Source organism: Sciurus carolinensis, chromosome 13 (genome assembly GCF_902686445.1).
Source record: "Sciurus carolinensis chromosome 13, mSciCar1.2, whole genome shotgun sequence".
Lineage (NCBI taxonomy): Eukaryota > Metazoa > Chordata > Mammalia > Rodentia > Sciuridae > Sciurus > Sciurus carolinensis.
This window is the reverse complement of record NC_062225.1, coordinates 65,121,147-65,144,870: the sequence shown is the minus strand read 5'-3', so window position 1 is coordinate 65,144,870 and position 23,724 is coordinate 65,121,147. Positions and strand designations below refer to the sequence as shown.

At 42.6% G+C, this 23,724-nt stretch overlaps 1 protein-coding gene across 5 annotated transcripts in view; it reads left to right on the top strand.

Annotated features, from left to right (window-relative positions):
* Crim1 (cysteine rich transmembrane BMP regulator 1) overlaps window positions 1–23,724 on the top strand; it is a 180,689-nt gene that overhangs the window by 73,044 nt on the left and 83,921 nt on the right. For 4 of the 5 annotated variants that reach the window (XM_047522876.1, XM_047522877.1, XM_047522875.1 and 1 more), the window contains exons 3-4: window positions 4,120–4,362; window positions 5,434–5,554. In XM_047522876.1, coding sequence (XP_047378832.1) covers window positions 4,120–4,362; window positions 5,434–5,554 — 364 coding nt within the window. The remainder of the gene's footprint in view (window positions 1–4,119; window positions 4,363–5,433; window positions 5,555–23,724) is intronic. The other variant, XM_047522878.1, reaches the window with a different exon arrangement.

Below are 23,724 nucleotides of genomic sequence, written 5' to 3'. Positions count from 1 at the left end.
TGCTAGCCATGAAGTTAACAACACAGCTTTGAAAAATTAAAGTAGAAAGTGTTAGAAATACCAGAAGTTACTGGCTCACAAGGGGAAATTTCTACAGATCCCTCTTGAAAATCAGACAGAAAGTGTAAGGCGATCTGACTGTCATAATTAAAAAGCTCAATTTAATAGGTAGGCAAGTTTGTTTCTAATAAATAAAGGAAACATTTTCTTTTCAAATACCCATGTATTTAAAAATTGACCATAAATTCATAACATACTTGTGTGCCAAAAATGTGAAGCACTTTAAGAAATTAGCAAAAGTAGAAAATTGTACCACATGTATTTCCTGGCAACAAGCAAGTAAAACTATAAAATCAAAAGGGAACCCCCCCCCAAATCTACCTATGTAAAATTTAATAGCACTCTTAAGAAGACTTCAAAGCTGAATTATAGATCATTTAGGAACAAGTCACAATGAGAGCAATGCCATCAAAAAATTAGAATTAACCAAAGCAGTATTTGATGAAGGTATTAAAACCATAATTTAATTCCTACCCTCGTTTAATCCTGTGTTTTTTAAAAAATATTTTGCATAGAATAAAGAGGTAGAATGCTGAACAACTGATTGAAAGTGTTCATGTAACACTGAAACTAGAGAGGCTAATGTCTGACAATGACTAATATTATTCAAGTTTGTAAGTTTAAAAATCTTAAGATATTAGGAAGTCAAGGTCAGCAGAATCTTTAAAAACAAAGCTTATTCTAAGAATACGAGGATAGTTTAACATCAACTAATGGATATTAATAAAGAGAAAGCTAGAATGATCCTGTGGAGAGAAGTCAAAGCATTTAATAAGATGTAACGTTCATTTTTAATGTCTTAGATCCTTCCATGCTACCCTGTCCCACCTGTATTGCCAAAGCAGTTCTTAAGAAGTAAATCTCTTGAGACTTGAGCTGTAAAACCTACTTCAAGAGGTTATAGTGTTGAGATTGTTAGAGACCATAAAGTGGGGAATAAGTAGCAAGAGCTAATATGTTGGGTTTTAATGGAAACATGGTTAATTGAGGCATGTTTGAAAAGTTGGATTATACATACTGAATATTTGTAGAATAAGAATGTAGTAGAATGTGATGCATAATGTTAATTACAGCAAATGAATAAGAGTAGGAATTAAGTGCTATTTGCAGTTAAAGTCACAGAGTTTTTCCTTGTAAAACAATGTGTTTGTTTGCCAGATAAGCAGTCTACTGAATTGTGCTTTACCAGCTCCAACTTGATCAGTCCCTGTAGTCAAGATTCGCCTTCTCCTCACTCAGCTCCTTGATTTATTCTGCCCCACTGGAATGGGAACCTGGGGGTGCAATTCCTCTTTACTTAATCCTGTTCTCTTCTCAGGGCAGTTCCTGGGAGTAATAATATGAAGGTAGAATAGATGGATCCTCTAAGACTAGAGTAACAATTCCTGTGTGGCCCAGGCAAGCAAACTCTGTATGTCCCATGACTTGTGCCTTGAGAGAAGGTTAAGTAAGAGGGAGCCAGGAATCTAGCCAAGTTGGGCAGTTTTAACAGAAACCACAGTTCCATTAAGAATGAAGGCGAGCCCAAAGAAATCATCTACCAGGGAAAGACTGGCCAGTCCAGGGTTGAACACCCACCAACACCAGTGGTTCCTGAGACAGGAGGAGGGTTATCAGAGAGGAGCATAAATGGAACCTGAGGCGCCAAGTTGCAAATCACCATCTGCCTGTTTACTAATGACGTGAACTTGGGCCATTAACTTGGCCTGTCCAAACCTTTGTTTTCGTAATCTGTAAAGTGGAACAAATAGTAACTCACCATAGGGGATGACTGTGACAATAGCACATGGTGTGTGTGTTAATGAGGTCAGATTTGAGGACAGGGACTGTTTTACTTTCCACTCTGCTTTCAGCTGTTTTGTTTTTTGTTTGTTTTTTTTTTTTGTATATTGGCATGTTGACAGCAGCCCCAAGAGAACAGAGGCCAGCAGTTAAATGAATGTTGCCTCCAAAGGAAGCGTAGGTGCTGTGAAGTAGTATTCTGTCCCACAGGAAAATTAGAGAGCAGCCTTAAGTTAGGTGGGCAGAGGGCAGATCATAAGACCGTGAAGAGTCTAACCACCCCAGCTTGTCTCCACCTGTAGCACACCTGCTTCCCAGCTGTGGTAGATCATGTGTGCATCTGACTCCTTCATATTCTCTCTCCAAATGCCTTTCCAACCTCCTCCTGTGTCTGCTCTCTCCCCAGATGGTCTCTGCTATTGCCCAGGATCCCCAAAGCCTTCTATTCCAAGAGGAGTTCCATTTTTCTCATTTTTTCCCCCTTCCTCCTACATGATCTAAGCTCTCATTTATCTCATAATTAGAGCAACCAGGCTTTAAAATGGCCTGAGGGGCCCTACAGGATCAGGACCCCTGTTGCCCATCTAACCTCCTCTCCCTTACTCTGCTCCAGCAACTCTCTTCCTGGGACCCAGCTGTGGCTAGTTGTTGCCTCTGTGGGGCTGCTGTTCCCCGCTTTCCCCATGACCTGCCCTCACTCCTTCAAGTCTCTTGGGCTTTTCCATCATGGCCATTTTACCAAATCGTAACCATCCCTCCTTCCAAATGCCCCAGTTCCCCCTTCTCTGTTCCGTTCCCCGTAGCACTTATCACTCTTTACTACTATATAATTTATTTATGATATTTATTGTTTCTTTTCTGTCTCTCTCCATTGCCTTGTAAACTCTGAAGCGAAGCATCTTGGTTTTTCCTCTTTATTAATGTATCCAAAGCTGTGTACCAGTGCTCAATCAACATTTTTGAATAAATTTCCTAGAATGGAGAGTGTATTTGGTCTCCTGTACTAAGACTCATCCAGACGAGGAGGAAAGAGGTGCACAAGGAAGAGATGACCAGTCAAATGAAAGATGCAGCAGTCAAATTAGAAAACAGCCAGAGAAAGGCGCAACCTTGGTTTTGGAAAGAGATTTACTTTTGAGGAATCAAGAGCTAAGTGAACTGGAAGTGGAGGAGTCCTGGGTCTGGGGTTTAATTTTATCACTGAGCTTATACAGGTCACGTGAGCCTTTTACCTGTGGTTCTTCATCTACGAAAGGAGGAAACTAAGCGAGGTGACCTCTTAGGTCCAACCTTACTATGTGGTCCTGTTTCTGGGTTTTCCTCTAGGAAAGACAGAGCTCAGGAAATGTGCCCCATATCACACAGCACTGTTTCCACTCAGCATCTTCCCAGCTCCCCCTTCAAATGTCATGGGGTGCAGTGACATTGTTCTGATTTATTTCTCTTTCTTCCTCAAGTACCTTATGTTGGTATAGGGTTCTTAAAAGGTTAAACCAAGAAGCTGAGCTGTGGACTTGGGCTCAAGAAGCTAGGGCTTTGCTACCCAGTCCTAAAATTTGGGGGTAATACCCAGCTCTATTTTTCTCATCTCTTAATATCAAGGTTCATCTTTAGGTTAGTAGGTGATATTAAAGAAAGGAGACTAAAGTACATTCAATGAATCTCTGCTAGAGATAGAAACGTACCAGAATCATACCAGGTACCATCTAGGAGAATTACCTGGGAAATTTGGTTCATTCTCTGTCTTATTAAGCTGCCACATCATAGAACTGGAAGGTCTTAATAAGTTTCATCTCATCAGAACTCAGGAGTTTGGAGATAGAGTTCATCCATGTTGATAGTCAGGTCCGCTGTTTATGGTTTCTGAAGAAGCCATGATTCATTCCTGTGGGTCTGTTTTGATGTCCCAAGCACATACTGTTTTCAGAGAACAACCCTTAAAACTCTTGAATTCTAATATGTGTCCGTGTGTCCATGTCACCGTGCATCTTCCCTTTACCTGTCTTCCGTTGGGGCATTGCACTAGACATCGGTGGTTCCACATGAGGAAGCAGGAAGATGTGGAAGAAGGGAACTCGCAGCTCCTATTCTGGTGTCCTGGATAGATCTTGAGAGAGCTCTTTGTGGTTGGCAAAACAAAGTTAAAGGGTTTTTACCAGGTTTCTTTCTCTGCCCTTCTCTTTGGATAGTAAATAGCTCCTCAGGACTGTCTGTTCTTCTGATGAACGTGCCCCCGACTTCCCTGGGCATGAGCTAAATTCTTTCTCTCCCATTTAGAAGAGAAGCCAGATTGCTCCAAGGCCCGCTGTGAAGTCCAGTTCTCTCCACGTTGTCCTGAAGATTCCGTTCTGATCGAGGGTTATGCTCCTCCTGGGGAGTGCTGCCCCTTACCCAGCCGCTGCGTGTGCGACCCTGCGGGCTGTCTGCGCAAAGTCTGCCAGCCGGGATACCTGAACATACTAGTGTCCAAAGCCTCAGGGAAGCCGGGAGAGTGCTGTGACCTCTATGAGTGCAAACCAGGTACGCGAGCTCGGTCTCAGCAGCCTGCATCAGAGGGTAGCAGATCCCTCCTCAGCTACCCGTGGCCTCTCCTTCCCACAGAGATGGGCATTCCCCAGTATGCCACGAGTCCGCCACTTTGGGCTAATGGCAGCCTGACACCTGGCCCTCTAATGAGAACCAGAGGGATGATTCACTGGTACATGAGCACCTTCAGGGAGGGAGTGTGTCTTTTTCTCTTTTCTTCTTCTTTTTTTTTTCCTTCTAAGTCTGCTTAATGGGGATGTGAGATTAAGATTAATGGTGCTATGGCTACCTGCTTCGTTCCCCTTGAGAAGGTCAGAGCCTTCATTTGCAGATATACTTGTCACTTCAAAGTATTATATTTGAAAGCAATCATCACACATAGAACAAAGTTATTTTTAGTAAATATACACATCAAAATGCCAGAAGTTTTATAAGGAAACACTCGGCCCCAATCTTCTTCTTGCCAGTTCCCCACCATCCAGTGCCTTGACTTTATAGCATGTGCTAAGTCATCTTTGACTATTTACTCACCTTCTTTGCCAACATTTGATTTGTTGTCATGTCTCAGCTGTTTCTTGCTTTATAGTATTTCTAATATCCTTGCTCTTGTGACAGCATTTCTAATGTGGTTTGTGAACACTCTGGGTTATAGTGATTTCCTGTTTGCAAGTTTCTAATGATTGGGGGGGGGGTGTTTGTTTTATTTTGGTTTTATTTTTACTGGTAGGTAAATGCTTGAAGCAAAGCTGCTATCCTTGTCCATCTCTTGAACTTGTTCTAGCAGAAACACCTCCAGCTGACCATCACCGTCCATGAAACCTCCGTTGGTCTAACTCTGCCTTCATCTTAACTCATCAATGTCTTGATGAGGAAATTTCTCTTCTACAGGAAATTTGAGATATATTGCAGTTCTGTAGCATTACTGAAATAAAAATACCAGCAGTGGGACTGGGTTTCTTGGGACTCAAGGAAGCTTGGGAAATTTGTAAGAGTTGATACTTCATTTTGGGACTCAATGCAAGTAGACACCACAGTAAATGGTACCTCTCTGTTTGCCCCTTTCAGTTTTCAGCGTGGACTGCAGTACTGTGGAGTGCCCCTCTGTTCAGCAGGCCGTGTGCCCCCTGGACAGCTACGAAACTCAAGTACGACTCACAGCGGATGGCTGCTGTACTCTGCCAGCAAGGTTGGTTTGCTCTCAGTCCATCAAACTTTCTTCTCTGTCTTGTATGTTAGCATCATGTAAGGTACGGTTTCAAGCATGCCGCTTGTTTTCCCTCGGGAAACCTAATACTTTCCTGTTTCTCTGGAGAAATCACTGAACTGTTACTATGACTTGGTATTTACATAGGTCTTTCCTCAGATCAAAGCTAGGTGTCATCAGGTTAAATCATTAATCCTCATAGCTTCTTCCTGTAAGGGTGCCTGTGCACTGCGAAGGCTGGGAACTAGACAGGCAAGTCTGCCCCTCTGTAGGTAGGGAGGCAGGCAGCGGGGTATCTCAGTAGTAGGCTTGCTTTTTGTTTCTCTGCAGTGAGATCTTACAGGTGCTTTAACAGTACATCCAATGTGATGAGACATGGCATGCTTCCCAGAGCTGATGCCCAGGGACTTTTGACACTTGGTATCATACATCTACCCAGGCCCATTGCTCACTGAGTCAAAGAGGTGTGAGTTCCTATGATGTTTTGTGGAGTAACAAACACATCTCTCTGGCTTAATGGGGGGGGGGGGGAATTACTATTGTTCTAATTCTAGTAGCAGGACATCTGCTTGACTGTGTAGAACTTGGCCTCTGCCAAACACAGTGTTCCTGGGTCCTAATGTGTACAGGCCACAAAGTACCACCATGGACCTGGCCCTTTGTATTTTCCTTTGGGGGCAGTTGTGTCCTGACACACAGGATTTACAGTCTCTTCCTGCTACCTGGGCTGCCTGTTCCTCTTCTCTGCCATGACCTCCCTCCATCTTTTGCAGGCAGATAAGTCATCTTTGTGATAAAGTCATCTCATTTCTTTCAGCTCTTGTTCTACGTGTAATATCAGGCATTAAAACCATGCCTTATTTAACTCCCTTTCCAACCTCTTCTCCCCAGTGATAGGCACTTGGCCTTTGGGTTTGTTGAATGAGTAGATGTGGTTATAGAAATGTTTTGGTAAACTGGGAATATATATGGTCCATAGTGATGGTAAGTATCAATTTTTTGTCCGTAATTGGAGTGGACGGTCCAGGATTTATTCCAGTAATTCCTTTTTCTTCTTTCCTCTTAGACTATGTTAGATCTTTAGTATCCTAGTCTTTATACTGTCAGAAACCTAGGATTCTGGAGTGTCCTTCATACCGTACCATACAACAGATCCAGTTTTTTGTGATGATAATGTGCTAAAGTGGTGTAGCACCTCCTCATGAGGTTAGAACGTGGTAATTTTGTGAAGATGGTTGGAAAGTATGAAAGGCTGCACACTTGTTATTGCTAATCACCACAGGAGGCAAATGGAGCAGTCCTAACAGTGCAGATGTTCCTTCAAGGTCTTCTTGAGAAGGAATAGGTGGCACATTATTTTGGAGAATCTAATTAATCAAAGCCAAGCCAGTTGTTAACAAAGAAGCCCTTGAGCGAAGTAAAGGACAACCCTCAACTAAGTTATTAATGCAGTACAGCATCATCTGCATGTGGCGGGCACAGTGGAGGGTGTGAGTGGGTAGAAGCTATAGGAACACATGTTGAATCTCAGTTTAAGAAAAAAACTTCCTCACAATTAGTGATGTTCAGTAATGATTTGGGCTACTTCCTGAGGCCACCTGAACGCCCTGGCACTGGATTGATTTCTTTTTGTCTGGATGGGCACCTGCCAGCCATGCTCAGAAGAACTGTGATGTTAGAAAGGAGGTTCAAGTGGCGACCTTACTTTAACCCCCAAGCTTCTTGGAGTCTAAGAAACATAAACCTCAGGATGGTTGTTATTTTACTGATACAGTTTTGGTTTGGGCATCCAACTAAGGAATGGTCAATGTTAAATGTGCCTCTAATGACGAAATTGAAAGTAGAGGGAAGGAAGTCATTCAGAATCCCACGGTAAATTATTTGCAAAGTGGTAAGTTCTCACAGCTCTTTGGTTTCCCGTATTTTAGGTAGTCAGTGACCCGTGCTCATCCCCGCCCCTGCTCCACGCGAAGGCTTTGTTCCCTCCCAATCAGGGCCCTCCCCGGCTCTTCTGGCTCTGAGTCTGCATCTGCAGTCTCCTCTTCGCCAGTAGCCTTCCCCTCGCCTCTCACCTGGGCAACCTGTGCCCTGTTCTAGTGTATTTCCTTCTCCTTGGAGGGTCTTCAGTCTTTAGCCCCTGAGGAGACTTAAGCGTTCCTCTCTGCTCCCTTGTAATTCCCCATATATCTCTTTATCATAGCACTTTTTATAATACATTGAAATCATTGATTTTGTTGTAGTTCTCTTTGCATTCTGTGTGACTCTGGAGGAAATGGAGTGTCTGTAGCCTCTACCTGCACTATGTCAACCTACATTTATCAGCAAGTGAATAAACCAACAGACCCTCTCTTAGCCATGTTGACATAGGTGTTGAGAAAGAGTGACTTCTCGTTTATTGCTGTCTCCCTTCAGAACCCTGGCGCTGTCCCCTGCCCCCTCCTTGATGAACCGTCTCTTCCATGCTGCAGAAACCCTCCTTTCCAGGCTCTGCACTCGCCTCTCACAGCATGAGTCACCTTTCTCTCTCCATTCCACCTTTTCTAATATCACTCATCCTGCAGGGCTCCAATTAAATTCCACTTTACCCCCTAGTGCTTCGGCCCCCACCTGTCCCACTCCCTGGCACTCCCCGAGCATCCTCTTCCATGCTGTCAATTAATCACACACCCTTGCCCCATTGTTACATACATAAAGTCTTGTCTCATCAACTAAAGGATGTTTCTGGAGGTCAGCAGCGCTGTCCTCTTTTCCTTGGTGAATCCGCCTGAGTTTGTAAATGCAGAATATGCTCGGGCTATGACTTCACCCTCTTGAGCCTAGGGTAGTACATTAAGTGGGTTCCCACTTATTAAAGAGGGTGATAAACAGACCGTATTTTGTAAGAGAATTAAAAACCCAGACAATCGTATAAAAATGAAAATAAAAGGAAGAAATCCTATGCATAGTAATAGTTGATGGTGTATTAAGTTAAAAAGATTATGTAAATTTATGCCATCTTATGAACCACGTCAGATGTTCTTGTCTTTACAGGCTTGAATTTTAGGTATAAAAGAACATTATAGAATATATAAAATCTCCTGTTGTGATCATTTGACATTTACCTGCGTGTTTATAGAGAGTACCGCAAAGAACTTAGCACCTTCTGAGAGCCAAGCGGATGACTGGAGAATGCAGGGGGAAAGCTTTTTACCTTCAGTGACAGTAACAATCCCTTTTTCGTAAGGATCTGTTTTATTTTCACAGATTAGAAAAGGAGTTTGTGGGGGGCCCCCCATCTTAATGAATAAATTCCTTCCTCCTCCACTCCCACCCACATGGAATTGCCATTCCCAGTGAGACTGTCCCACCCAGTCATTCATTGTTTCTCGCTCAGCTGTGTGGCAGACCCTCCTCTCTACACGTTCTTAGGGCGCATGGGTAGCACTGGTTTGCCCTCCTGCCTTGGCCTTTCTATGTGTAGATTATTCCTTCTTTCCTTGCAGCATCTCCACTTTTTCTTAACGATTCACCCTTCACTTTTGGCTCTTGTGTGTCTCTTCTCAAGAACTCGTTTCTTTTTTAGACACCATTCTTTTAACCATTGTTAATTCAACCTGGTCTGGTTCTTCAGAGATCCTCTCATGTCTTTTTATCTTTTCTGTTGTCACCAGGGCATTAAGTCACCTGCAGGCAGCTCATCATACCTGGAGAGGGTGAAAGCAGTGAAAATGAGTGGCTCTCGAGAGGCCATATACTGGGACAGAACCAAAAAGGAGAACTGGGACTATTCATGGGGTTTTTGACACTTGTGTTCATGTAGTGTCTGTGTAAGTGTGTGTGGTGTTTGTGCACATACAAATGCTGTTGTGCATAAGGGATTTATAGCAAAGAAACCTTTAAGTCATATGCACTGGTACAAGTGATATCTTTGCAGGGAAGGAAAAATGTGTCTTTAAGCAACATGTAGGTAACAACCACAGTCCCATTAAACGTGGAATGTGCCTTACTCTTTACAAAGCATTTTTACTTTCATTCTTCTTATTTATCATCACTCTTAGCTCTATGAGAAATTTGTAGATGTGAAGGTTGAGAGAATAAATTATTTGCCCAAAACACTCCTCGTTACAAGGGACAGAGCAGGTCTAAGTCTTTAGTGCAGGTTCTTTGCACTCTTTCCACTGCAGTATTTTTTTTTTTAAGTAGTTCGTTTTCTGCTGCAGTTTATTGTTATCTTTAAAAATATATCAAGGAATATGAATTTATTTCTTACCGATCTGTTTGTTTATAGCAGCATGATCCAAATTAACAAAATACACTTCATTTATTCTCTGCTTGGTAACATGCTACCCTCAAAAGCAGTTGTTGAAAAGGACAAAGGTTTATGATTTCACACAGCTCTGTGTGTTGACTGGGCAGTTCTGTGGTCATCTGACTGGTCAGCTGGGGCTGGGTATCATGCAGTGTCTGTTAACTGGGATGGCTACAAGGGCCTCTCTCCCGGTGTGGTCTTGGATCCCAGGCTGCTCACACAGTGGCAGGTGTGAGAGAAGAAGTAGCAGAACCTATAGAAACCAAGACTTGGAAGTCACACATCTGTTCTGCCACATTCTTATGGTCAGAGCCAAGTCACAGGACAAGTCCTATCTAAAAGGTGGAAGAGTAGAGTCTACCTCTTGGTGGGAGAAGCTGCATGGAATTTGTGACCATTTTTAATCCACCATAATAAATATTTAATCAAACTAGCCTCTTAGATTTTATTTTATGATTGCAAGATGTTGGTAGAGTGCTACAGATATCTGACCCTTTTCCAAACACAAATGTCCATCTGGCCCTGGGGTTCTGTGTCCTCAGGTATAACCACCCCAGCTCTGTTCATCGTTTATCTGACCAATAGTTTTACCTCCTGTGCTTAAGGCATGTTCTCACTACTCTAGGTAAACTGGTTTTCTCCCATCGCACCCCAGGGATGTGACTTTGGGGATGCCAGAGGGATCTGCCTGATGAAACCTGGTCATTTTTTTAAAAAACAAAACTTGGAAGGATCTTGCATAGAAATTCTGCTCTTTGGTAGTTGATCTTATCTGAGTGAGATGAATTCACCAGAGGTGGTTGAAGAATCGATCCACCTGTACATCTGGGAATCCAGTCTCCTGTATCACCCAGCCCAAACTGCAGCCCACCTGGGCTGTTTCTTGAGGCAGCTCCCAGATTACGAGTGTCTTCTCCGTGCCCCTCACTCTTCCCTGCTTCAGTGAGTGTCTAATTCTTCAGCTCTCACCTTACCTGTCATTCTTCACCAGTCTTTCAGATATAAGCTTAGGGTAGACATTAACTGGTTAAAATTTTGGACAGTAATATCCACACCTTATTTTTACTGTAAGTCAAATGTGTTTTTTTAAACCCTATGCCTTTTGATTTGTTAAGTAACTTTTTATATTTTTATTAAGAAGATGAATGAACTTAATGTTACTGACAGTCACCCATTCTATATTTATGAGATTTGTCTTAAACTTTTTGTTCTAAAATGTTCTGTTATCAATTTGTCTATAAATATGTCTTTATTAAAAATCGGGAAAAAATCCAAGTCAGTTATTTTGAGGTAGAAATAAATTAAGTCACTGTTTATGATGTTCAAAAACTTAAAATAGGATTTCTTCTGGGTTGTGTATGCTGCAGAAAGTCAGTTTCCCAAGCTTTGTCCTGGCTCTTGCCTTTTCTCTGACCTAAGGGCCTCATTCTCTTCCAGCACCTATATCTGGAACATTTATCTCTCTTGTTTTCTGAAGTTCTATATCAAAAATCCTATTTCATTTTTAAATCAAGACTTACATGTGTTTTTTTTTTTTAATTTCCTAGCTCCAAAGTAATTAAAAATTTTAGACTATCTCTTAGTGAAAATGTTGACTAATGTCTGACTTCTCTTCACCAAAAAAAAAAAAAAATTGAGTAGCGTATATTGAGATTTTTCAGTGCAGTTCCAGTTGAAATGCTGATGAGCCAGACTCATAGAGCTCAACCCAAGAGTTAGGTTATATCACTCTCCTGGTTCATAGATGAAGCATGTGGACCTGGAAGGTCTCTGCGTAGTGAGCTACAACAAAGCCAGGCCGAGCAAGCACAGACCATTGGACTGCACTGTTCCCCATGGTCCCGAGCTCAGTTACCATCAGCCCCTAGTCCCAGGGGACCTGACATTCCATGTTCTGCACTTTTCCTTTATTATCCTCTGTTAGCAAATGCATACCTGTGCATAAACCATTCAGTAACTAAAGTTTTCTCCTCTCTGTATTGCACAAACTGAATGTTTAGCGTGCTAGCAGCCAGGCCTGCTCCTTCTGTTTGAATTCAGACATGCATGTTATCTGGGTCTATTTTCTTATCTGAGAAAGGAGGAAGGGAAGGAGTGATTAGATGATCTCAAAAGTAACTGCTACCTGTAGATACTTCGCCTTCCCAAACCCTTTTATAGAGGAGGGAACCCAAACTGCTGGTGTTAGAAGACTCCTAGGAAAGAAAGGGGAAGGACATTTTTAGAAATGCTAGGACTCAGAAGTTAGTGGGAACCATATATGGTTTGCATAGTGATAGAAAAGGGCATGAGTCCAAGGGAAATCCTAAGATGACTTTTGTTCATTTTCTTTAAAAATAAAAAAACTTAGGGCAAAATGAAATACACAAACTACTAGACTGATGATTTAAGCCACAGTAATCAAACTGTTCGGAGTGTGAAACTGGCTGATCATCTAATAAAATAAATTGTCTAATTGGCCAGTGGCTAGTTGAATATTGTTAGTTACCTTTTTTTTTTTTTTTACATCTATAAATAGTTTCTACATAGCAGGAGCTGGGAATGTAAGGCCAAAGGCTGAGTCCACGAGATAAGGATGTACTCTGTTAAACTGTGCTCGGACAGAACTGAGATATCTCTGCCTGTGGACTGGACCTGTGTATGGGGGTGGGGAGGGTGGTGTGTGCATGGTCCCAAGTGTCCCCACACACCCACCTGTGTGTAGGACATCAGCCCATGCATGGCTATACATGACTGCTCCCTGGCTCCTGGGCCCATATGCATGCTTGTTTCCTGCCATCTGCCCCTGCATCATTTTCCCTGAAATTCCAACTCTCACCTGTTTTCCCTGCCACTCTCCTTTCAGCCCTTCCATATCCATTGCCTTTTTCTGTATTTCACCTTTTTTTTGTACATGAGCACACACACATATACCATGTTATATTTGTGGAGGAGTGTTAGGTTCTCTGTTCTTACTTTTATGATTGGACCATTTCTTTATATATCTCTTAAACTACTAAATTAAGTTCCCTTCTTTCTTGTTCGAACCTCGTTTTTTTGGTTTTTGTTTTGTTTTTCCTTTCTTTTCTTGACATTGACCTTAGAATTTCCCAATCATATCCTGGTCTCATAACAGCTCCAAACACTGTAACTGCAGGAAAGGAATTCAGATGAAAGGAAGCACGATAATCTCATTGTGTCTGAAAGATATGTCAGATGTACAGTCCACGATCAGAATGAAGGTTGTGAAATGCCTTTACTTTCACTGTAACATCTAGATTGTTCATCCTTAGCTGCTTCAGTTAAAAAACCTAGAATGCTTAGTTACCATTCCTCAATCCTGGTTTCTTTGCACTTTCAAGAAAATTCATCTTGTTGGTGCTGTGTTGGATTATGATAATAGAATCTTGGCAGATTGCTAGCACACTGTTTCTTGTGAATAGATGTAGATGTTTGGAAAAGAAGCTTTGTGGAGTTCCAGAATTTGCAGGCTGAAATTGACTCATTCTGGATGAGGCTAGCTGAATGGAATCTTTGGCAAGTTAGCCCTTCCCTTCAGAAGCACTTGAGTTAAATCAAAATTAATCTGACCACAAAGTTACAGTGAGTAAAAACAAGGTACAGATTTGAAAATGCTCAATTCTTAAAATAGTTAAGCAATTAAATACTCATTAAGGACCTAATGGAAAACAGAGAACACTGGTCTTGGTGTGGGGTATTGCGGTAAACAAAATATGACCCTGGCTTGAAAGATCTTGACACCTTGCGGATATCACTATGCTGATTTCAAGAAGGCTCCAGACCTTTGGGGTATAACATGAAAGAAGCACATACACAGAGTTATCTGTCTTCAAGGAAAAAAATATCAGTTAATAGATGTGCTTTCTACCAAATAATGAAAACTGAAATTAAGAAAAAGCTATCCAGTGATAAGCCAACTTTACCTATGAACTAAGAAATCAGGGCCCATAAAAAGTATCTACACATTCTAGAACACCAGGTGATCATTTTTCTTACTCTTCCCTGTTTTTTGTTTCAAGCGATCTTGAATCATACAGTTCCCTTCCTACTGAGAACTCAGTGGATTTTGTAATTCTTCTGCGCAGTAATTTCTGTCCATTTCTGAGCAATAGCTCTAAGTAATAGTATCAGAATCGTTTCGTATCCTTCTTACTAAAGTGTTTAAACTTGGGTGATTGAGCTTCCAAGGGTTCTGTAGTCAACTCTTATCTCCAGAACCCCAGTCCATAATTCTGTTGCTTGAAGCCTTTAGAAGGATGATAGGAGGTGGAAGTATTGGGTCAGGGACAATCATCAGCACAGGGCACATAAATCCAACCAGACAAATACATCAAAGCCAGAAGTGTCCTTGGGTGACTCGAAACCGTCAGGTTCAGGTTCAGGTTCAGGCTCAGAGCTCAGAGATACTTGTCCTTTTCTTTTGTGATAGTGTTGAGTTCTTTAGATCATCAAATAATATTTGTTACAGACCCATATGCTTTTGAACTTTGTGCTAGGTAATTAAGTTGCTTATGTCAATAATGCCTACTCAAGCTAACCAGTGAAAATTGTCCCTGAATATGCAGTTTCAAAGGACTTTATCAAATTAAGAGTGTTGTAATTAATTATCATGTCCATCTGTTCCAAGATCCTGTCTCAAAGAAGATGGCACTATATAACAGTGTTTTTAGTTATTTGTTAAGATTGGTCTATTAGTAGACAAATTTCTCTAATTCAGCTCATTTTTTCAGTTGTTCTCTTTAATTTGGAAAATTTCTCCAGCTGCCTTAGGGACAAATAAAATTAAATTACACAATATGTAAAATATGCATTAGCATTGCACAGAATTAAAACATTCCTGACTCTTGATGTGCTATCATGGTAGCATTCTCTTTGTTTTTAAACACATGCAGAAAAAATTTGGAAGTATATTTGAAGCTCTTCTTTCTCAACTAAGAAAAGAACATCTATTCTGCTGCCCTCTGTCACAGTAATTTTTGGCCCAAAAGCGCAAGTCAACTCATGACTAAAAAAGCCAGAGTCTATATTAAACTCTGATGTTTTTAAAACAAAATAATTGTAGGAATTCCATGTTATTTCTGGATCTCTCCCCAGATTGAAGAAAATATGCTTTCCTAGAAGTAAAGCCTTTGCCCATTAGAGATGAGCTATCTCCCCAGTAGAGTGTTGGATTTGTCAATAATGTATTTCAGATGTGTGAACCCTCTACTTGCTCTTCTGGGGGCTTATGCCTTCTGTGTTTCCCCAGGAATTTGACCCACTATCTAGTCTTATTCTATATTTGTTTTAGTCCTGAAAACAAGCAAGGCTGTCGCTCAGTGGCTTACAAGTTGGTCTGAGGGTCTCGGACATCAGCAAACCCTGTACATGGCCCTCTGACTCTGTCTGAAAGATGGTAACTTAACTGAATTGCATAAGACTTCAGTGAACATTGAAAGCAGAACTTATATCATGAATAATAGTGAACCTACAGGCTTTCCTCACCTGTCTCATCTGCTGTTATCATCATCATCATACAGAAAACAAAAGAACCACTCTGGACAGTTCTGCCAGGATTCTTTGTGAAATTATTTACAGAGCTAATAAGCAAATCTTAAAATGATGATGATGATAATAATAATAATAATAATAATAAATCTTACCTTTTTAGAAATACCAAAAACAGCCTAAAATTTTACAGAATATACTGATTTGTACCTTTACATTGAATGTAAGTGTAAATTCCTCATGGAATTTGACTGAATTTACAGAAAATCAGAGTTTTATTTGCCTGTTAGATATTTAACTGCCTTAACTGTAACCCAGAAGTGGAGACATCTGATTGCCCTTGGACTTTCTCAGTCTGGTATGGCTGTACCACATAGACAGGTGCTTTGTAAATTATCTTTTCTGGACTTTGCTTATGTTTGAAAAGGAAAGAAGTTGTATATCATGACTCTTAAGATTCTATGATCAGTTATTTTGATTTCCATAGCTCATCCATGGATTCTTGAGGAGTCTTTTGAGATTTCCTGTGTCATTAAAACAGTTCACCGTTATTTTCAGGAGACATGTTCCAGGACCACTAGTGAAGCCTAAAACTTCAGACAGTACCAAACCCTGTAGATTCTATATTTGTCCTATACGTACATACCTCTGATAACATTTATAAATCAGGTACAGTACAAGATTGATAATGATCATAAAATAGAACAGTTGTAATACTATGTGGTAATAAAATTTATCTGAAACTCTTGATTGTTTATTTCTGGAATTTTGCATTTGACCATGGATAACTGAAACCATAGGAAGTAAAACCATAAATAAAGGGGGGCTATTGCAGGCTGCACTATTTGAAGGCAGGCACCAATCTTAATGAGTTTCTCATCGGTGTCTAGCACAGGCATAGGCAAATAATAAATTTATTTCAGTTATATAAACAGTCTGGCAAGGCCCAGGATCAACCACATAGTGTTCTTGGTTTGTTCTGGGGTCACATATTTTGAGTGTTGGTCATGTGCAGCATTGGGCTACCTGGCAGTAAAAATATTTAGCATGGTGGAAGGAGTATGCAGCCTTAAGGGAAAGGAAGGATGGACAAGTCGTCGTAGTTTCAAGTGTTAATGCTTTTTGGAAAGAGAAGTGTGCAAGAAAACGAAAAGTTCACAGAGTGAAGAGATATTAATTCCTATTTGGAAAACTGTCGGATTTGACTTTTGAGCTGAGTCTTAAGGAATGAGTCAGAGTTCACCAGATGGAGAAAGAAGAAAGGGCGTTCTGGGCTATTGTAGTCACTGATATTTTTTGTTGTTGTTGTTTTGTTTCATTTTGTTTTTAACTTTTAATGTGTTCTGCAATTTAAAATATTAGCACTAATTCTTATCTTTATGATTCAAGAAAAATGGAATTCATGACTATGTTGGGGTTTTCCTCAGATAACCACCCATTGCAAGACTACATCACTTGTTTAAGATGTTTTATTACTTTCCTACTGCTTACCAGTAAAGATGTTCTCAGAGTGGTATGCAGAGGCCCTTATTACCCAGCCCTAACCTGCTGTCAACTTCCAGTCCCTCAGTAATATGCCCTGGTCCTCATCTCAGTACACAAAACATTTGTGGAGGGCTGAATCATTTTCTACAAACGAAACACTCTAGTCTTTCTTGGCTCTGTGAATTTTGAGGTTTTTTTTTCTTTACTTGGAATGCCTTCCCTCTGTCTCCACTCCCTCTTACTGATTGGGCACTTCACAGACTGTCCACCCACATCCCTCTCAGCAGCATCAGTCATTTATCTTTGTACCTCTAGTGCAAGAAAGCTTCTAGGAAGAAATGTTCCTTGGGGATGAGTGGAGGTCTGTAAGGCACAATGAGCGGCTTAGGTGTGGAAGATGCACAGTGGCTACTGCCAGGAGAGCACTCTTCTCCGGCATCCCTCAGTACAGAGGAAGTGAAAGATGGTGCAGTTGGCAGCCTCAAGACTCAGGTTGACCCTAAGACATGTTTTTTTGTTATTATTTTGAGATGAGTTTTTTTTTTTTTCCCCAGCATCTTTAAATTGATTACCTACAAAATTGGCAAGCTTCACATAAAAATCGAGGTTCTCTTGAACAAGTGGAGGTATAGCCTTTGAGTTTGTTTATGCACAGAATCACTAGTGCTGCCCTTGAGGTCGCAAACTTTCAAGCATTTGCAGTCGCCCTCCAGATATAGGAGAAGGAAGGAGAGATGGTAAATGTAAACTTGATAGGAAGCTGGTGGCTTCAGGTGAAGGAAACACTAGATTTGGGTCTGTTTTGTGAAAGGTGTCATTGGGATGAGACTCAGGCTGGGGAGGAAAGGGGAGCGTCTGGAGTAGATGTGTCAGTGAGGTTGAAGAGTCGGTGTGGCAGGAGCATGAACAGGAAAGCTGGAAGGCTGGGCCGTGTGATCAGCAGACAGGACATGTGACTTCACAGATCTGAGAGCCAGGACAAGGCAGCGAAGTGGCTGGCGGACAGCAAGGGCCACTGGATCTGAAGAGACCACATCATCCTGAAGCCTCTCAACTGAGTCTCATAAAATTGCTAACGAGTTGAGTGTTTCTGTTAGGCACTGGCCTAGGTGTTCCTCATGTGTCAGTCAATTTGATCCACATAGCAGTCTTGTGACATATGGATGCTTTATCCCCAGTTTACATAAGGTTCAACTGAGGCTTAATAAGATTGCATCACTTGCCCAAGGTCCCAGGGTCACATCCCTCCTAATTGGCCTGAACTCAAACCTGAGGCTCTCTGGTGTCAAAGTGCATTCTCCAAGCCTCTGCCTCTGAGGAACTGGGTTGGAATCAAAGCCAGAGAAAGAGAGGGTTGGCCTGAGAGAGGAGAGTCACAACACAGGAGTAGCCAGCGGTCAACTCGGAGAATGCCGACCTCCCTCCCCTCATGGTGAATGAGCGAATGTGGGGGAGTCCATGTGCCATGGAGAGGGCTGCAGGAAAAGAGCATCTTTGGGGGGCAGCCAGGTAAGTGAGGCTCCAGTGATTTATTTTGTGGTGATGCCAGGTGATGGGGTTCTCTGTGTAGGAAAGATTGGGGAGAGCAGGGGCGCAGTTGGCAGGGAGGTTGGCCCTGGACGGTAAGCTCCTGGGAGCCAAGCAGTACCCTGGGCTTGTGCATTTCCCAGAGGACGAGAGGCAGCGCCTCCTGCACTGTGCACTGTTGACAAGGCTGAGAGGCTGGGAATTGACTGTCCACACGGATGCAAGGCGGTGTGTGCTTAAAGTCATCCGCCTCAGCGCCCACGCAGGCCCCAGATGGCCTGAAGGAGTGTCAGCAGCCCTGGCAGTGGAGGCTGTGCGCAGGTTTTCAAATATTAAGTTAGTTCAGATGTTGCTGGCGTTTATGTTTCCTGTGCTCTGGGGAGGAGACTGAACAGTTTACAGGAAGAGTCCCATTTGTAGTTATGCATCTGACGCCTTCCTAAACCAAACTGTATCCCCAGCCCCCAGCCAGCCTAGAGTCTGCTGCACGTCCACTCTTAGTACATAGAGAGTAACTCCGTGTCCGTAAACAGGCTGATTTCATGTTCCAGAGCATCCGTTTCTCATGCAGTGCTGTCTTAAAATTCACCCTCAGTCAGCCCAGTCTTCCTCCCCTCCAGTGTGTGATGTGCCACTTTCTCTTCTTACTTTCTTAACTTGTCCAAAGTTGGGTCTGCATCTCTCCCTCCCATCCCACCAACCATGAAGGCAAATGCCAGTGTCTTCCTCCAGGTCCGAGGAGGTGGAGGCAGAGAGCCCTCTGGTCCTGTTCTCCAGAATCCATTTCGGGTTGTTGAGTTAGACAGAAGGGTTCAGATGCTGATCCAGCCCTGACGTTTCCCACAAGAGGCCTGGAGTTGTCTTCAGCTGTGCATCTGGCGCCTGGTTCCCCTGATCTAGGATTGAGTACCTTCAAGCGCTGTCCCAACTCTCTTCCTTTATCCCGTCGCATCAAGGCAGTAATTTACAAAAAGGGCCATTGCTTTGCTTTCAACACACCTGCTTACGGTGGGACGTAGTTCTAGAAGATGATTTTATAATAATTATAGGAACCATGTGCACCTAAAGCTTCTATTTTCGTACAGTTTATACCATTTTTCTTTGAGCTTTTAGCACCTTAAACTTCCTGAGCCACATGCCGGCCTGGTGGAGGAAGCCATAATTTGTCTGTCCCTTGAGAAAGCTAGGAATAGAAAAGCTGTATGACTGCTTTATTAAGGGCTTACAGTGGACTTCATTACTGTTAATGTTAGAGACTTAGGAGAAGCAAGGGAACATGTTACCTAACTGTCCTCAGTTTGTCCTGTCCTGGCATGGGAGTCTATCCTTCAGTTCCTCCTGCCAGAAGAAAACAAAGCATGACAACAGCACAGAAAACCCAGGAGTTTGACTCTTGTCTCTGAAGGGGAAGAGTTGTAAAGAATGTGCAGTTCCTGGTTGTACAAGCAGCAGCTCACTGTAAAAGGGAGAGATGGCTGCTGGGGAAGCATGTGATCCTCTTTGCTTGCCGTAGGTAGCTGAAACACATTTCAGTGCTTGGGTGATAGAAATGTAAGAAGGTCATGCAGGGATGTTTGAGAAAGGGTGAAGGAGGCCTAGCTGTTTCGACAGTGGTAAATCTCTTACTGTGAGACATGCCAGAAATTGTGAGTCAAAGGAACTTCCAAAGGGAGGCGTACTGTTTTCCATAGTTGAACCCTCCAGTGGGAAACCTGTTTCTTTTGGGATGTTTTATTTGTGGTCTTTTTTTATTTTTTTTTTTAATTTTAACTTAATGCATTCCTGGAAAGCAGCAAGAAATTTGATCAGTAGAAAGTGCATTGAATTTAATTAAAGTCAAAGCTACTTTTTATAGAATAGAATTGTTTTATTTGTTGTAATCTCCACTCCTCGCAGACTCTTTCATTGATGCACTGTGTGGGATCCTAGTTGTGCAGGTGCTTTGCCATTTTAATGCTTCTTTTATCCTTGGTTCCCAACTCAAGGGACCTGCTTCCACCTGTAAATAGTTTTTGATGTGCAGACAGTGATGTCTCCTCTTTTGAAGGGCTCGGGCACTGCATTCGGATGTGGAGTAGAGCCAGTGGTGGAAGGAATCCTTTCCAGAGAGCCTCAGCAGCTTGTTTTCCCTCCAGGATATGGGCAGAGATAAGCGGCTGCTCTGGGAAGATGAGGAGTCTGATAGTTGCTTCCGCATTTCCTCCTCTGAAGAGGGAGCTTATTGTAGAGAACATTAGAACAACGTTTGCCTTCAGCTGGTGGCTCCCCCGAACCCCAGGGAACATTCCAGCAGCACTCCTGTTCTTTGCAGAAGGGACTGTAGGTTCTGTGGCTTCTCCAGCAACCCCTCTGGTCTATAGTATCTTTAACATTTCTCTAGTCATTCAGGTAAAACAAACCATAAGTCCTTAGAGGCAATTTTGAAGTTTCAGGCATGCCTCATGATACGGGAGCGTCAGCCTCTGTCATGCTGCTAATTCTCCTGCATTGCTTAGGGTCTTCTTTCATAGTGGAAAAAGTTATAAATATGTAATTTTTATACCATAGGGGGGAAAAAAAAACAAAAAATCGTGCATGATTTTTGCATGAAGGGGCAAAGGGGTCCAGGGGCAGAGTACAGGCAGGCGAGAAGCAATAGACGACAGTGTGCTGGGATCAGATTCTGACGGTGGTGGGGTTGGCCATGGCAGCAATACAAACATGGGATTTTATTCTTAGAAGAAAGGTTGCTATGATTCAACCATTTCCCTTTATGGATGAGAAAACCAAGCCTCTAAGGGCTTCAGTGACTTGCTGATGGCCATGTGTCTTTCTGGTGGATGATGATGGTAGATAATTAAGTTGCTCTTTCCTTCTCTTACTCGGGTGTCTTTCACTCCTCTGCAGTGGTCTTGAGGTAGGAGTCCATGTGAATGACTGAGAACATGTACTAGTAAGCACCTCCCTTGCTGAAGCATTAAAACGAGTCCTACTTCTTTGCAATGAAAAGTGCAAATTGAAATACAGCAACCCAAACCCTGCGCAAACCCTGGGCATGAGATTCTTAGAAAGTGGGTCCCAGATTCCCCTGCAGAGCTTATGATATGGGCAGATTCTATAGTCTCTCCCCAGACTGGCAGAAAACATGATCCTCAAGTGTGGTACCCTGGAATTTGTTTCAAAACAAATTCTGTAGTCTTTCCCTTCACATGCTGAGTTTGAAAAATGCTGCACCTCTAAGTTCTTAGTCTTTTTAAAAAAAATTTTTGTTGTAGATGAACATAGTACCTTTATTCATTTTTATGTGGTGCTAAGAATTGAACCCAGTGCCCCACACATGCTAGGTAAGTGCTCTACCACTGAGCCACATGCCCAGCCTCAAGTTCTTTTTTAAATGTGTAAAAATTAAAAAGAGAAAAACAATGCGTCCTATAACCCCTGACATTTTAGCCATGTGGGGAAAAAGTTCATTCTGGATTTTTGTTTGGATGTCTTTCTCATTCATTTTCTATGTCTATAAGACATGTAAGACATGCCCCTGTGCTAAAGGAATTGAGAGAATGAGTGGTATGATTTTGTTTTAGTATGGTGAGCACATACTCCAAGAGTGAGACAACCCTGTGTATTATTGAAGGTCAGAGGAGGGAAAAAATTAATCCTGGTTGTTTTTTGATCAGAGAAAGCCTTGTAGGATGGGTTGGTCTTCAAGGATGTAGGGAATTCTCCAGGGACAAACAGAAAGGAGAAACAGATTTGAGGTTGAGTAAACATCCGAGCCGTGGCATGGGGTGGTCAGAGGTAGGAGTGGGTGGATTCAGTGAAGGGCAGATAGCCATTGTTGCTGGAGTGTGTATGATTGAGCCCTTGGTGGAATGTGGAGGCCAGGCTTTGAGCACCTAGTAAACTGTGCCCAGGAGTCAGGACTTTGGCCTTCTGGCCTGCCCGGAACTGTCCGGGAAGTCTGTAGTCCAGGAAGCAAAGGACTTGAAGGGAAAGAATAGGTACGTACTCACGGCCTTTCAGCCAGCAGACCCGCTGCTGTGGGCCTCCTAAGGAGGTGAGTGCCCTCTAGGGGTTTTGATGATTTCTGAGTGCTGTTCATCATTGCACTCAGACGCTCAGATGCCCACTAAGCTGAATCCATTACCTACTCGAGAAAAGAAAAGACAGCTTAACCAAGTCCCACCTGGCTGCAGCTGTGATTACATTATGCAGAAATTTATTAATGTGGTGCTTTGATTGATCATTATCTTAATACTGAGGATAACATTGGAGGCTTGATTTTTTTTTTTTTCCTGGCAAATTGCAAATACAGGTTGCTTCTTGTTTGAAGTTAGAAAGCCCTTAGCCCTCATATTACGTGATTCCATTTATATGAATAGGCAAGTCCACAGAGTCAGAGCATAAATTAGTGGTTGCTAGGGAGAGGGGAATGGGTCTGGCTGCTACTGCATGCAGGGTTTCATTCTGAGGTGATAGAAATGCTCTGAACTTAGGTGCCAGTAATGGTTGCACAACCCTGTGAATCTAAAACCACTGGATCGTTCACTTTAAGAGGATGGATAATATGGTACATGAATTATATCTCAATAAAGCTGTTTTGTCTTGCTTTTTAAAGCCTTTAGCACTTCTGCACGAGGTACCACATTCATAGCTCTGCCGGGAGGGGTCCCTTGGAGCTCACCCTGTAGAATCAGTACTCTGCTTCTGGCTTTCTTTTGTATCTTCATTCTGTTTCTTCGGGATCATCCCTGTCTTGTAACTCTCCAGCTCTTCATTTAAGGAATATTTATATAATGAGAAGTGCAGAAGAGCTTGTAGCCAGGCGAGAACTCTTGTCACCAGGCGCAGAGTGAGAGAAGGGCTGGTGTGGGGTTCACAGAAGGTGCTGTTATCCGAAAAGAGGGATCAGCCTAAGGACTGGACAAGGAATGTTCAGGTGAGCAGGAGAAATACAGCCAGGCGGGGATGTGCCTGGAAAAGTGACTACAGCCTAAGAGAGGGCTTTGGAAGAAAGGTTTGTGGGCTTCCGGGTGTTGAGTGCTGGGCTGAAGCATTGATAATGGAGCAGAGAGTAGTTGAAGATTGTTGACAGTGGGCCCAGCCTGTGCTGGGTGAGGGGAGACAGATCGGAGCAGAAGTTGGGAGGGGTGAGTGGCAGCCTCAGCAGAGTTAAGCATCTGTCTCGTCCTCCTCCATATCTTCTGCCCTTGATCCGTCTGGCATCTTCTCCCTTCTCTGGCTTGCTCCTTTCCGGGGATTGGAGTAAAGGGGAAGGGGAAGGTTACCGGGGGAATGAGGTAAAAAGGAAGAGAGAGAGGGTGGCCAGGACAAGATGCAGTTTGCAGACTTCGTTGTTGTGTAATTCAGCATTTCCTCGCCGTGA